At 33.8% G+C, this 15,487-nt stretch overlaps 2 protein-coding genes across 9 annotated transcripts; one reads left to right on the top strand and one right to left on the bottom strand.

Annotated features, from left to right (window-relative positions):
* Positions 1-303: 303 nt before the first annotated feature.
* LOC130986997 (putative beta-glucosidase 41) lies at positions 304-6,134 on the bottom strand. 8 transcript variants are annotated; one of them, XM_057910544.1, is made up of 13 exons: positions 5,740-6,113; positions 5,586-5,652; positions 5,432-5,490; positions 4,553-4,628; positions 4,396-4,467; positions 4,224-4,260; positions 3,633-3,888; positions 2,811-2,926; positions 2,505-2,728; positions 2,395-2,426; positions 991-1,093; positions 814-913; positions 304-744 (listed from the first exon to the last, which is right to left on the bottom strand). In XM_057910544.1, exons 1-13 carry the CDS (start codon positions 5,860-5,862, stop codon positions 552-554), a joined length of 1,458 nt encoding a protein of 485 aa, XP_057766527.1. In that variant the 5' UTR covers positions 5,863-6,113; the 3' UTR covers positions 304-551. The 8 variants fall into 8 exon arrangements, 7 of the variants coding, with proteins under 7 accessions (XP_057766527.1, XP_057766526.1, XP_057766532.1 ...); XM_057910543.1 differs by having other exon boundaries at positions 4,224-4,311; positions 5,740-6,112; XM_057910549.1 differs by having other exon boundaries at positions 4,224-4,311; positions 5,586-5,645; positions 5,740-5,775.
* A 5,389-nt stretch (positions 6,135-11,523) lies between these two features.
* On the top strand, positions 11,524-13,367 carry LOC130986998 (60S ribosomal protein L8). The gene is made up of 2 exons (XM_057910551.1): positions 11,524-12,142; positions 12,884-13,367. Exons 1-2 carry the CDS (start codon positions 11,703-11,705, stop codon positions 13,224-13,226), a joined length of 783 nt encoding a protein of 260 aa, XP_057766534.1. The 5' UTR covers positions 11,524-11,702; the 3' UTR covers positions 13,227-13,367.
* Positions 13,368-15,487: the final 2,120 nt, after the last annotated feature.

Below are 15,487 nucleotides of genomic sequence, written 5' to 3'. Positions count from 1 at the left end.
AAATTGAAGAAAAATGAAATTAGAACGATATATGATGAAAATAAATAATCATAGTTGAGTTATTTTTGTAAAATGAGTATTGCGTGTAAAAAAATGAGAAAATAAGTTGGGGCAGAGGAACTTATTGTTTTGGGAGCTTATAAGCTCTTAGAGCTTAAATTTACGACTTATAAGCTCTTTAGGAACTTATTTTACCAAACACTTTGAAAGAGCTTATAAGCTCATCCAAACACCCTCTTAGTTAGTTAGAATGAGAGTTATTATATGAGTTGATATTCTTCAGCTCAAGTTTATTAATAGCAATTACCACAACGCACTCTCTTTAACTTGCAAATGTAATCATTCTCAGTTTCCAATACAGAAGATTGACTACAAACTCTGTCTCAAATATTAAAGAAAATAAAAAACAACAAAATTTACATTACGTACATAATACAATCGGACAGAAGGAATGACTCATATACCAATCAATTATACAACAATAAGAATATAGGTTAATAAATGTGGTTGTATATTAGATAGAAATAGACGTGGTGTATAAATAGGATGAGTCAAAACGCAGCGTGGTGTGTTGGTGATGTGAGCATGTTCTTGAACCAGTTGACAGATGACTTGGGAATCCTTGTGAGGTTGTTCTTGAAGTCCACGTAGTAAAGCCCAAACCTCTTTGTGTATCCCATGTTCCATTCCCAATTATCCAGCAACGACCACACAAAGTAACCTCGTATGTCACACTTATCTTGCCTGCATCAATTTCACCTCAAATACTTTGCAATATTATATGATAATTAGTCAAGCTGTTATATTTAGTACCTTATTGCAGCAGAGAGGTTTGAGAGATAGTCCCTGTGATAATTTATTCTCTTATCATCTTGTAAAGCCTTGACTAGAGATCTATTAGGATCATCCATTCCTGCCAAATCATAAGATAAGATGCATCATTGTCTCAATAAATATATACTGGCATATATATGGTGCTTTTTTAATTACCATTTTCAGTTATTATCACTGGTGGATTCCCATATTTGTCTTTGATGTAGTTTGCCAGACTACGGATACCCCAGGGAACGATGTATAGCCAACTCGACGCTGCCTGAAAAAAGGAAAATCATAAATAAATAACTTGTACATATATATAGCTCACACGTTAGAGATTTTATACAATCCGGATAATATTTACTTTGGAGTATAATTTTGAAGTAGCCAAAATGAAGCATAAAAAATAATTTATGGCCACACATAGAAAAAACACAAAATTTGGCCACTTTTATTGATTTGGACGTTTTTACCCTTAATGAGGTGGACCGGGTAGGATCAGGCACACGGGTCGCGTGCCGAGTCGGGTTAGGCACTTATGGCACTATTAGTGTCATAAGTGCCAAGATTTTACTTTGGTTTTATTTTGGATTTCCGTTGGCAATAGTGCCAAAAGTGCCAACGGAAATCCAAAATAAAACCAAGTAAAATAGTCATTTTGGCACTTATGGCACTAATAGTGTCATAAGTGTCAACGGAAATTCAAAATAAAACTAAGTAAAATGTCATTTGGGCACTTATGGCACTAATAGTGTCATAAGTGCCATACGTGCAGCACAAATACAGAAACAACAACATCATTTAAACCCTAAATGGAACGTCTAAACCTCAAATGGATAATCTAAACCCTAAATGGAATATCTAAACCCTAGGGGAAAGTGTGCACTTATGGTACTATTAGTGCCATACGTGCAGCACAGATCAGATCAGATCAAATCTGTCGATGGCTGAAATGGAAGGAGGCGGAGATCAGATCTGCTGATGGAGGAGGCGGCGCAACAATCAGATCAGATCCACCGCCGCCTCATCAGATCAGATCTGCCGCCGCCGCCGGCTCATCCTCCGCCACCTGACCAGTCCCTCCTCCACGCCGCCGATTTCAGAGGACCGGATCTCCTCCACCGCTGCCGCCTCATCCTCTACTCCGACGAATTCTGCCCAAGCCACGAGAGCTCCGGTGACTTCTGCTCGGCGCCCCTGCCGCGCAGCCGCTGGAGAGAGAGAGGGAGATGACAAAGAGAGAGAAGAGAGCGCAGCCGCTGGAAAGAGAGAGAGGGAGATGAGAAAGAGAGAGGAAAGAGAGAGAAGGGTAGAATAGTCATGGCATACAAAAAATGGCCAAAATTTATGTTTTTTCAAATGGTGGACAAAATTTGATGTTATATGTTGAATAGGGTCATTCGGCCCTATTGTTTCTTTACTTTGAGTACCTTAGATGTATGATACCATCATATGTCAATCTACTATTTACTTGGATGGATGGATTAATTTTGAACTTATTTGATAAGCTAATCTTAGAAATAGTCTTTGTATTATGAAACCTAGCTAATATATCAAAGGTTTCCGATGAAGTCTTACTCTGTCTCCTATTTGAACTCCATGCTTTGAATCTGAACGAATGATTGAGGGAATAACATTAGTTGGTGCGTTGATCGACGAGTTTAAAAAGAAAGAAAAGAAAATCTTACGAGTGGTAATAACAGCAGAGTCAGTTGAGGCATCGTGCAGAATGAGGTTAGCAAGTCGCATCCTATCATTGCGCACATATAATGTGGTGTAGTGATTTATACCGATGAAATCAAGGCTCCCCCTAAGGAATTCGGACACATCGGCTCCTATTTCAGGGAGCCTTTCACCCACCAACTTCTGCATTGAAACAGGGTATTTCCCAACTACAAGTGGATCAAGGAACCTGATTTCACATTTCCCAACTTCATTTTAATACTTTTTTCTTTCATCTCAAAATTAAGTACGTAAAATATACTAATATTTACCATCCAAGTCCGAAATCTAAGGCTCTCTGCGAAGCTTCCACATCTTCTTCACTCTGGGATATTGGCTCGTACCACTTTGCATCCAATACTATCCCCACCACGCCTTTCTGGATTTTCTGTGGACCAAGTAATCACATATGCTTATGCTCCAAAACCTATTTATTTATACGGATAATAATATTATTACTCAATTTTGGCCAAAATCTAATTTTATACAACATAAAAAGATTGTCTTTAAATTATTCTACTTTTAATTGCTTTTGATTTTTCAACTGATATATCGGTTTACCAGGCATGCCATATCTGGCATCAAATTCATGGGGATCTAATTTGGAGGAAAATCGATCTCAATAGGAAAATCTTAAAAAATAAAAAAAGCATACTAGTAATTTACAGAGAGTTTTTAAGAAAACTGGGATTTGTGCAATATTTGGTGATTAAGAGGCTATTATCCCTTACATATTAATAATTAGGGATGTCCATTCAACCCAAAATCTGTGAACGGGTCTGATTAGCCTGCCAATTGAGAGGATTAAGGTTGAAAATTTTCAACCTGATAAAATTATAGTTCGAATAGCATTATAGTTCGAATAGCTCGTAATTCGATAGGATCGGCCTAAAAATAACTTGAAATCCTAAAGAAACTGACTTGAAAATAATGTATTTGTCTGATTAGATGAAATTTTTCTCATTATTTGATTTTCAACTTCATTATTTTGCTTCTGAAAATTAGTATGATAATATCATTTTCAAAAATTTGTGAAATGTATTTTGATTCAATATTAAAAAGTTATACCCTATTCATGATGTATGTGGAAGTACCTTGAAATTGTTGTGATAGGTGCGATAAGCAGCAGCGTGAGACAGCAGAACATTATGTGCTACAACGTAAGGTTCGACAGAAGATTTTCCTGCTTTGCAGATTAGATGTCCGAGAATGGAGCATCTTCCTGGTGCTTGAACACCAAAGTCATAACCTTGTATTGCAATACCATGGGGCTCATTGAATGTCATCCAATGCTTCACTCTATCACCAAATGCTTTGAAACAGACATATGCATACTTCTCAAAATCATGTCTGCACAAATTAAGTATGCATTAATCAATACCATTAATTATGATTTGACAACTATTTCATCACACATATATACTTTATCTTCCCACCAAATTACTCCCTCGTTCCTGTGGGGATGTCCTAAAATATAGCTCACTTTCTTAAAATTGGAATTATATTAAAATTTTCTTTATTAAAATGACATTACTCGCAGTGTGAAAATAATGTGTGTAGATAGTAAATAAGGGCAAAATTTAAGAAATGCATATAAATCCTGTTTTTCAAAGAAAAATAAAATGAAATTTCTAATTCTGTATAAAAATTAAAAAGAGATTAATTTGGTGGGATGAAGGACATACACTACTTGATTGCTGAGCAGTCCTCCATATGCATCTTCTAGCATTTGTGGAAGATCCCAGTGGTACAAAGTTGCGTAAGGTTGTATGCCTTAATAATTACAACAAAAATTGTACTAGATTGAACTTTAATTATTTGCTAACTATGTAATTAAATTTACTTAATCGAACGGACCTTTTTCTATTAATGAATCGATGAGATTATTGTAGTAAGCTATCCCATGGGGATTTGGTTCACCTGTTCCATCTGTAGATTTTCACATACTAACACATAGTGAGGTGGGAAACTAATGATTTTTGCTACCAAAAATAATTTTGAGGCTAAATCTTACTGGGCAAGATTCTTGACCAAGATATGGAGAATCTATAAGCATCCATTCCCAGATCCGCCATCAAGTCTATGTCACTCTGTCATATACGAGGTGGACGCATATTTCAGCTACCCAATTCAAGATCCTTATATTCGGGTTGAGATATGATGTGCCACAATTTTATGTGTGTCACTATATACCATTCTTATATCTATTATTTTCTTCATTCACAATAAATATGATATTTTTGTCTTTTTCATCCGTTCACAATAAATGTGATCTTCTATTTTAGGACATGCACCCTTATAATTTTTATCCATATTCACATACAGTAATTATAAAAATATCATCTCGTAAATTATTTATTAATTATCTAATAAATCAACTCTAGTAGAACTCTTTCTCTACTTTATACACACCTCTCAATATTATTTTAAAATCAGTATCCTTCCATCCACTTCATACTTATTGTGGACGGAGATTGTATTTTAATAATATTTTTTATAAAAATAAAATCTATTATAATATTATGAATTATATTTAATTTTTATTTCAGACGGAATCTCAATCCCTTAATTCACTAATTCACCAAATTAGTATATTGAATATATTCTTAATAAAAAAATTTATTTCTTCTGCTACACTTTTTATCTTGTTTTACTAGAAAGAGATATAATATTTTCTTTAAGTTTAGAGCGTTGGCATTCTTATCCACCTGCATACTTTATCTTAAGACTCATCAAAATCAAAGATTCCTTTCATCACCGGTTTGCTGCTTCTATCCAATAAACCGATTATTTAAAGATCATGAAGCATCCACAGATTAAAAAAATAAAAAATAACTTAAAAAGATAAAATGTTACTTAAAATTCGGAAAATGCATTTTCATGAAAAATCCACCTTGAACCGATGATATTGATCAACCGCGGTGTCTGCATTGCTGAAATCCAATATTCTTCCTATTTTTTGTAATGGCAGAATATTAATATTTTTTTTAACTTAAATTTGCAGAATTCGTGTGTTTGATCAGAGAGAAAGATGACCATTTACCAACCTGGTTTCCTAGTGAAGGTATCCCATATGCTCTGTCCTTTATTTCCTTCATTCGCAGCTCCTTCAAACTAATGAACATCACCAAATATATCCAATCACACGCACAAATACACACACAAGAAATACATATACATATACGTATATATATACTGAACCTGGTAAGCTGAAGAAGCAGTTCCAAAAATGAAACCATGTGGAAAATCATCTCTGCTAATGGACTGGGACACCACAACAAAGAATGCCAGCACAGACAAAAACAAAGTCAAGATAGCTGCCATTTTCTTATCATGCACAAATTACATGTGGCTAAGCTAGCTCCTTAATTAATTATGCATTTGAAGTTTTGGTATTGGTTTATATAAATAATTGCGTGTAAAAAATTTAAAAAATGGTTGTGGCGTAGTGGGTTAAGTGAGGTTGGATATTTGATGAAACAAGAAATTGTTTTGAAGCCACGAAAATTGGAGAGAAACAAACGACTCCGGTTTGTCGCTGTCAAAAAGGCGTAGTGTGATGTGCTTTTCCGTTGGCAGCCTCTGAAGCAATCTCTGCCGTTTGCTTACACGTTTTAAGAATTAGCCTCAACCGAATAGGAAACCGATTAAAATTGGAGTGCTTTTGTAATAATGCTCATTATTTTTATCAGATTCGACCGACCAACGACAAAATGTAGATTTAACGTATATTCAAAGGTCATGCTGTTGTGGCAGCGGCTCGGACTAGTATTCTCCATAGTATAGCTAGCTCGTGTGCATAGATCGAGTAATAAGTGTCGATTGGATTTTTCTTCTTAATTACTCTCTCCGTCTACGAAAAATATGATTTTTTGATTATTTTTATTTATCCATAATAAGCGTGATCTGGTTATTTTAGAATATATACACTTATACTTTACCCCAATTCACACACTATATTTACAAAAAATCTATTTATTTATTATTTAACAAATAATTCGAAAAGATCATTTATTCATTTTATACAAATTTCTCAATATTTTTTTAAAACTCGTGCTCTCTCATTCACACCACACTTATAGTGGATGGAGGGAATATAAGATATTATAATTTGAAGACCTTTCATAATTAACTAGCATTTCTCCGGTGCAACGAGTGTCATTTATATTCATAATTCATCATAAAAAATCGTTCTAAATAAAATCAGCAAAATGATAATCTATTATCATATATATATGTTAAGTTTTATGAAAATAATTGTGATAGCAGAGTGTCCATTATAAATCAATTTATTATAATCATATTCTTTCTCATTTAGTACTTTTTCGTGTAAAGAAAATATATAACTTATTTGTAATAATTATTATGCATATATTTAAATTAACTTTGTGTGACACAAGTATTCTGCTAAAAAATTATTATCAAATTTAAAGTGAAATAATACTATTAAAAACTAAAATTATATAAATAAAATCAAAATTAAAAAAAAGGACTAACATGTACTCCCTCCGTCCCATTAGTAATGTTCTAATTACTATATTGAGACGTCCCACTAATAATATCTCATACTATTTTTAGTAAAAAACATTACCTATTAAAGTATTATTAATAGTGGGCTCAGCTGACATTATACACCAACTCACTTAAAATAATCCTTAATATCTTTCATCAGCTCATTTGATACTCTATACATTTCTTAATTTTTGTGCCCAAAAGTAATGAGACATTATTAATGAGACGAATGGAATAATATATATATATATATATATATATATATATATATATATATATACTTCTTTCATCCCAATGATAGTATCGCAAAAAAATAGGGCACGTAAATTAAGAAAATGTAGATGAAGTAAGAGAGAGATCAAATAGATGAGGAGAGAGAAAGAGAGAATAATGAAAAAGTAAGAAAGAGTAACTGAAGAGAGAGATAGAGAGAATAGATAAAGTAAATTATTTCTTTTTTTTAGTTGAGACATTATAAATGGGACGCCCAAAAAGAAAATTTAGGATGTTATTATTGGACGATGGGAGTACATATATATATGGGGGAAGACTAGACTAAAAACAATTCTTCGCTCCAATGTAGCATATCATTAAAGTCCCCAATCACTGCCCAATGAAGTGAGCTGGTACGGCTCAAGCTCCTTAATAGGGTCCATGTGTTGTGCATGTTGTTCCATTAAGGAAAGCCGTAAAAACCTCTCAACTTCCAGTGCTTCAGATCCAAAAACTTTAATATCCACATGATTATTGGAGTAGCTCAACAGCGAGAAGAGGTCATGATTTCTCCAGATAACACAAATGCCTCTGCTTCATCCAATACTATTTACTGCAAAACAACACTCAATACCCAAATGTTGTCTGACATCTTCAATTTTGGCTTTATGAGTGAACGTCTTGAATAAGTAAACCACATCCGGCCGATGAGCTCTCACGAGCTCATGAAGAGTAGAAATTGCAAGAGGATGGCCCAACCCCATGCAGCTCCAACTGAGAGCAATCATTGTACTCGAATGGCCCCGGAGCCGGAGCCTACCGATATAAAAGAGAAGTTAGAACCATCAGTACCTGCCCCGTATTCGAGAAAATGAGTGTTGCTTGTCACTTTCTGTAAGAGCATTCCAACATGCTCACGCCTACGTATTTTTCTTTCCTTGCTCGGAGCAACCAAGTCATTTTCTTTGTACATACTACTGAAAGTAACATACTGTTCGCTATTTTATTAACACGCCGCAAGTGTACGGGTGCAATTGTTTACAGTAGCAAGCAAGGTCGTATTCCACAGAGACTAATTATTATCAATGCCTATCCTAGATTATTATTCCTCTATCTGGACAAACGAAATTAAGAGTTTTTGTTGTAAAGAACAATATAAATAAACAGCAGGAAAGAAAACAAATCAAGCTGCGAAACAGAGAAACAGAAAAGAGAAGATTTCCCAAGGCAGAGGTTTCAATAGATTCTCCTAACTAATATGTTCAACTCAATTAATAAGACGATTCCTAAGACAATCTCTAAGTTAGTTCATACCCACTCCCGTGGCATACAAACCGTTGATTACATGCAAGGCTACCGTCCCCGGATCGCACTTCTAACATGCAACTCCTAAAAGCTCATAGGATTAACGCCCTCACAAATATCAATTCCCTTTAGAATTAAATATATGTGTTCTATGTTCTTAGTTCAGGTAATAATTATCATCTCCCGATATCAAATTAAAACCTATGATTATGCTAAATTGGTGGCCAATCAATAAAGCAAACAATTGTAACAAGAACATAAAAAGGAAAACCAGTCTTAATTAATTGAATCAAACAGTCAGAAATTCAAACCATGTCTACTCCCTAAACCCTGGGCAAAATGGATTCTAGCCACACATAGACATATGAACTAGAATACAATTATCAATAAAACAATTAAACATCCACAAGAAAAGCCGTAGTAGAATTGAGAATCTTCAGTTCTTGCTCTCGCTCCGTCTTCCGTCTTTCACAGCTCTCAGGAAAAGTAAAAATGATAGAAAGTGATAAAAGGTGATTGGGGAATAAGTTATTGGATGGTATTTATATGCCCTAGGTCTTGTAGCTCTCAAAAATACCCAAAATCGCTAAAAAAAATGAATTTTGGGCGGAAATACGGCGACTCGCGCGGCCACGTCGCGCGGCCGCATGGCTGGCCCGCATGACGAAACAGAACTCCTGACAGCTTTGCGCAGTGATTTTGTTTTGGCTCGTTCTCCCTCGTTTGAACTCCGATTTATGATCCGTTTGCGCTCACAAACTCCTATCGAGACGAACTACAACTTGTGTTTCAGCCAATTCTTCCAAATTCTGCTTCATTATTTCTGAAAATTCGTTCAAACACAAGCAAGTAACAAGTTATTGACCATAAACGAATATAAGCTCAAATAGACCATCAAACACACAAAATCCTCACAACTAAGCATAAAAAATGACACACCAAGAGGTAAAAATGCATGTTTATCACATACCCTCAAATCATATCCCGCAAGCTACTATTTTTGATAATTTCCCCCGATTCATCCACATTAGTTACATTATTAACCCCACGATTTGCGGGATTTTTGTTAGGCGGGTTATTTGACATCTCCTTAGCCTTTCCAAAACCAAACATATTACTTATCCCCCGATCTCTGTCGTCCGCCAGTGACTTTCCTTCTTCTAATTGAGTGTTTCCATATGCTCGTAGCCATTTTTCACCGGTTAGCGGTTGAGAGCGCTTGTCATCTGCCTTCAGCCAAGACCCATATTCTCTTTAATTTCCCGTACTCTCATGTGAAAAGAGGTTCTCACAAAACCTTTCAGAATGTCCTACCCACCCACAAAGAAAGCAAAAGATATGCAGTCATTCATATTTAAAACTAACCACAAAATAATATCCATTAGGTTTTTAATGCTCTTGCCCCATTTCAACGATATTGTCACATCGATACCACATGAATGTGCATATATTGTCGCCGTATCATAGCAGAATTTGTGGTGTCGTAATGGAGGAGTTTCTCAGTAAAGTGCCTTAATTACTTCCCAATCCTTTATGTGATGTATCTTATAGGTAGATCATGAATTTGGACCTAAATGGTAGGGTGTTCAAATCTACTCTAAGTGGGAACTCCCTTTTGCAAAGGCGATGTAGTATTAGTGGGATACTACTCATGGACCATGGCCCCTTTTCTAGAATCCTCTGAAGATCTGTCTCATGAATGAATTGGAATATATACTTTTCTTGTCAGATATCTTTGATGAGAGCACATTTTCCAATCTCCAAGGCATAGTGGTGTATGTGGAAAACGAGCTATCACCAGTGGAAATATATACAGATTTGGTTGTTGCGGCAAAAGCAATGGTGAATGAAGACGAGGATAAACGATGCTTACCTGATGATTTGCAAGATATTCTCGACGTTGCTAGACAGAACTTCTTGCTCAGTGTTAAACATGTGAATAGAGAGGCTAACCAGGCTGCCCATAGGTTAGCTCAATATTCGAGAGTTTGTGATGCGTCCGTATGTTGGACGAGCGAGTTCCCTACTTGGCTTATGACGATTGTTTCTGATGATTTGTCTTAATATAAGTTCTTATGTTCTACTTCAAAAAAAAAAAAAAAAAAAACTAATTTCTAGGGATACACTATATCTTGCCAAATATAAAATACGGCTAAATGAATTAATTAGATAATATCGGTTACATAATATTATAGATTTACTCATTTGACCTTTTCTGATTTAAATACATGCAAATATTTCAAATTTTGTGGTCCGTCAGATCTTGCATAATAAACATTCAAGATTGTTTTTTCATTCTCCCTACATTTGCATTTTTCTATTGATCGATCTTTTCTCTCTCTCTCTCTTTCTCTCTCTCTCTCTCTCTATATATATATATATATATATATATATATATATTCAAATGCTTATAATATTTGCAAAATCTAATTTTAAAGCTAGTGTATATGTATATGCTCTTAAAATTATATTTTAATTCACATATTTAATAGTAGAAACAAATATATTCCCTCACAAAGTTTTATTATTATACTCCATCCGTCTCACTAAAAGTGACATGTATTTTATTTTGGGCTGTTCCACTATAAGTGGCTTATTTTCATAAATGAAAAATTTTAATCTTATAAAAAGTGTAGGTTCCACTATTTTTAAACAATTTACACATTCTCTTTAATTCATGTGCCGAAAAATTTTGAGTCATTTATAATGAGACGGATGAAGTATTAGTTATGATTGAATTTTTTTTTTTAGGAGCAGCCTGAGTTAGCCTAAATAAATAAAAATAATATAGACTAATTTATTATCTATTAAAATGTATTGAAGCTTTTGAATATATCGAAAGGGTTTTGATAATTTTTTATATTCATATTCATCGAAAGCAAGAAAAATGTATCAGTTTATGGAAATGGAACGAGATACAAACTCGTGTAAATTTAGCATGAGCCCATTTATACTAAATTGGGCCGGGCCCATGTGTGACCATCTCAGAACAATCCATGCGGAAACCCTAATTTCAGCGGAGAAGAACTTCCCCTAAAACCCTATATCTATCTATACCACTTCTCTTCCTTCATTTCTCCTCCCGCCGCTCTCCTCCTCCTGTTTCACACACACACACTGAGCACGCCGGCAGAATGGGACGTGTGATTAGAGCGCAGCGTAAGGGAGCGGGTTCCGTCTTCAAATCCCACACCCACCACCGCAAGGGACCGGCGCGCTTCCGCACCCTCGACTTCGGCGAACGTAACGGCTACCTCAAGGGTGTCGTCACCGAGATCATCCACGACCCCGGCCGCGGCGCTCCCCTCGCTCGCGTCACCTTCCGCCACCCCTTCCGCTTCCAGCACCAGAAGGAACTCTTCGTCGCCGCCGAGGGTATGTACACCGGCCAGTTCGTCTACTGCGGGAAGAAGGCTAATCTCGTCGTCGGAAACGTCTTGCCCCTCAGATCCATTCCCGAAGGTGCCGTCGTTTGCAACGTGGAGCATCACGTTGGAGATCGCGGCGTTTTCGCTAGAGCTTCTGGAGACTATGCGATTGTCATCTCTCACAACCCAGACAATGGAACCACAAGGTAATTTCTCGTCTATTCTTTACTTTTAAATGTTGTTACTTCAGTAATTCGATTTAATTTGGCACAATTATGGAGAAGTAGGAGTATGATGTTCTATGCAAAATGGTTTCTTTTTTCATTCTTATTCTTTGTTGTCCAATTCTATCCGTTGTTATGAAGATTTCCATATGTCCTTTATTGTTTTGTTATATGTTTACGTTGCTATTATTGATTGCTTTAGCTCTAATTGGATACATAGGTATGAGATTACTGTAAATTTTAAGTAATTTATGTGGAAATTACAAAATCACCATTGTCTCTGTTTCTTTTTTTCACATCAATCATAGATTTGGGTAGCTCGTGTATTTCTCATAAAAAGTGATTCTGTCTTCAGTTTGAGTAACATTTTAGTATTTGGCTTTCATGAGATGTGAGCAAGTTAGTTGGCTTTGCATAATATGTTGTAATATTCAACTTTTAGTTTTACTGTATAAATTTTTATCATTGGGGGATGGTTGGTACGTATATCTTCATCATGTAAGTTTAGGATTGAATTTGTAATACCTTGTTTGTTCTATAAGATTGAGCAGTTCATACTTTCCAACATGTTCCTCACCTACATTTGAAGTTTGATGATAAATGAATTATTGTTCCTGTTTTCTATTCATTTGTTATAAATCTGATATTCTATTATGGTATTGCTTGTTTTCTTGTTTGTGCTTGTCAAGATTCAGTTGATTGAGAAAGTTGTTATTCCTGCAGGGTTAAGCTCCCATCAGGTGCAAAGAAGATTGTGCCCAGTGGTTGTCGTGCCATGGTTGGGCAGGTTGCTGGAGGTGGTAGAACTGAGAAACCAATGTTGAAGGCTGGAAATGCATATCATAAGTTCAGAGTGAAGAGGAACTCATGGCCCAAGGTTCGTGGTGTTGCAATGAACCCTGTGGAGCATCCTCATGGTGGTGGTAACCATCAACACATTGGTCATGCTAGCACTGTTCGTCGTGATGCACCACCTGGACAAAAGGTTGGTCTTATTGCTGCCAGAAGAACCGGTCGTCTCAGGGGTCAAGCTGCTGCTACAGCTGCTAAAGCTGATAAGGCCTAAGAATTCTGATTTTGCTTTCTTCTTTATCTAAATAGAATTTGAATCAGGTTTTGGTTGTTGAAATGCAATGCTTTGTCGAGGGTATACTAAATTTTGTTGGGATTGTTGAGTTCTATTATTGGAGTACTTGCCTTGAATTTATTTGATTTTTACTTAAGCCGTTAAACCTTTCTAAGTGTTAACTAGAACAATAATGCTAAACGAACATAATATGTGCACACATAATACCCTTAAAATTTTATTACCTAAAATAAATTATGATCATGACTAAATTACCCTTAATTTATATTGGAAAGTTTTTACAGATTTTTTCTTTTTTTTTAACTTTGATAATTTTGAAAAGTTATTGATTTATTTCTTAAAATTATGGCCACCTTTTTTTTGTAAATGATATGTAACAATACGTTAGTTTTTTTCAAATTGGAAAGTTTTTAAAGATTTAGTATTTTTTATATTTATCTATAAAGATTAATCATTAAAAAATAAACCTTCCTTAATTTAAGCTTTGTAAATAAACGCCCTAGAAGTAAACGCACTAGGTATATGGCCACCTTTTTTTTTGTGAAAATGATATGTAACAATATTGTTATTTTTCTATTTTATTTAACATATTTTTCGGTCCATTTATTTTGGACTCTAACTAGTTTTTTTCTTTATCTTTTTTTAAAATATGGCCACTTTTGTTTGCAAATGATATGTATTAATATTATTTTTATTTTATTTTGTTTAATATTATCATTGGGTCACTATATCTTGGACTCTAACTATTAATTTTTTCTTTCTCTTTTTCTTTAAAAAAATATGGCCACTTTTTAAAAAATGATATTGTATTAATATTATTAATTCTTTCTTTATTTTATTTAGCATATAATTTTATACAGTCACTTTATTTTGTCATCTAACTAGTATTAATTTTTTTTAAAAATCTCCACTTTTTTTTTGGAAAATGATATGTATCAATATTATTAATGTTTTCTTTATTTTATTTGACATACAATTTTATATGGTCACTTTATTTTGTCATCTAATTATTATTATTATTATTATTTTTAAATATGGTCACTTTGTTTTGGAAATGATATGTAATACCTTATAATATAATGTAATATCTAATAATATAGGATATTTCTTAATTGCTTGTAAGTGAAACTTTTACGTAGATGAAGAGAGTACTAATTAAAATGTAATGTATTGAGGATTGAAAGTTTAAAAGATTATTTATTTATATTTTAATAAATATAAATACAAATATGTATATATTTCATATAAATAAATAAAAAATTATGGGGGCACGTGCCCCCACAATGGGGTGTATAGATCCGTGCCTGGTCCTGCGGTATAATTTATTAAGCAATCGATCGATGTGCTCAACGTATGACATTATGTTCAAAATGTTGGTCATTTATTTTTATTTTGTATTATTTCGAGTTCACTAATTTATTATATTTCTTATATATAGTATATTTGTATTGAGTTGTAGATCCATGTGTTCAACGCATGACAACATTATATCAAAACAATTATAGTCATTTACTTTTATTTTCTAATTTTATTTCTATTTCCTTGATTTGCTATAATTTTATCGTTAACCTATACTTTTATGAAATAATCAAATAAAGTAGCTACCGTGTTTTATCATTCAAACCATTAATACTATTTTTTATTTCAAGTTCAGTGAAGTATAATATAATATAATATAATATAATATAATATATTATAATATAATATAATATGATGTCATACCGTATAATTTTATTGAGCAATTAATCGATTGATGTCCTCAACGTATGATATTATTTTCACAAATTTAGTCATTTATCATTTATAATAATAATAATAATAATAATAATAATAATAATAATAATAATAATAATAATAATAAATTATTTTGAATTTACTAATTTATTATATAATTAAGTGTTGATAGTAAAGTTATTTTTGATGCATAGACTATGATTTTCTAATCACAATCACACTTCTTTTGAAGATTCATCATGTCATCAAGCTTGATCACATTGAAGGAGAAGCTCAAGTTCAGTGACTAAACCAAAATTATGAGACGAATGCCTGCAGCCTCCTCGGCCATGAGGCTCAATTATATGTTTTTGAATCTTGTTCATGATCTAATGAAATTTTGTAGAGAAAATCGAGAATATTTGTTCTTAAAATTCATTTATTGAAGAAAGGCAATAAGATTTTGAATTTTAAGGAAATATTATGAGAAATCATTTCCTTAATAATTACCATGGGTAATGAGGTAA

Source organism: Salvia miltiorrhiza, chromosome 5 (assembly GCF_028751815.1).
Source record: "Salvia miltiorrhiza cultivar Shanhuang (shh) chromosome 5, IMPLAD_Smil_shh, whole genome shotgun sequence".
Classification (NCBI taxonomy): domain Eukaryota; kingdom Viridiplantae; phylum Streptophyta; class Magnoliopsida; order Lamiales; family Lamiaceae; genus Salvia; species Salvia miltiorrhiza.
The sequence above is the reverse complement of the archived record's forward strand: the minus strand, read 5'-3'. Positions and strand labels throughout refer to the sequence as shown.

Excerpts from the sequence above, each read along its gene's own strand:
- LOC130986997 (XM_057910543.1), bottom strand. The coding sequence starts at position 5,862 with ATGGCAGCTATCTTGACTTTGTTTTTGTCTGTGCTGGCATTCTTTGTT. Across the intron at positions 4,629-5,431 it reads ATCAATATCATCGGTTCAAG|AGTGACATAGACTTGATGGC; the intron begins GTGGATTTTTCA and ends CGTATATGACAG. Across the intron at positions 2,927-3,632 it reads CCTATCACAACAATTTCAAG|AAAATCCAGAAAGGCGTGGT; the intron begins GTACTTCCACAT and ends CTTGGTCCACAG.
- LOC130986998 (XM_057910551.1), top strand. The coding sequence starts at position 11,703 with ATGGGACGTGTGATTAGAGCGCAGCGTAAGGGAGCGGGTTCCGTCTTC. Across the intron at positions 12,143-12,883 it reads CCAGACAATGGAACCACAAG|GGTTAAGCTCCCATCAGGTG; the intron begins GTAATTTCTCGT and ends TTATTCCTGCAG.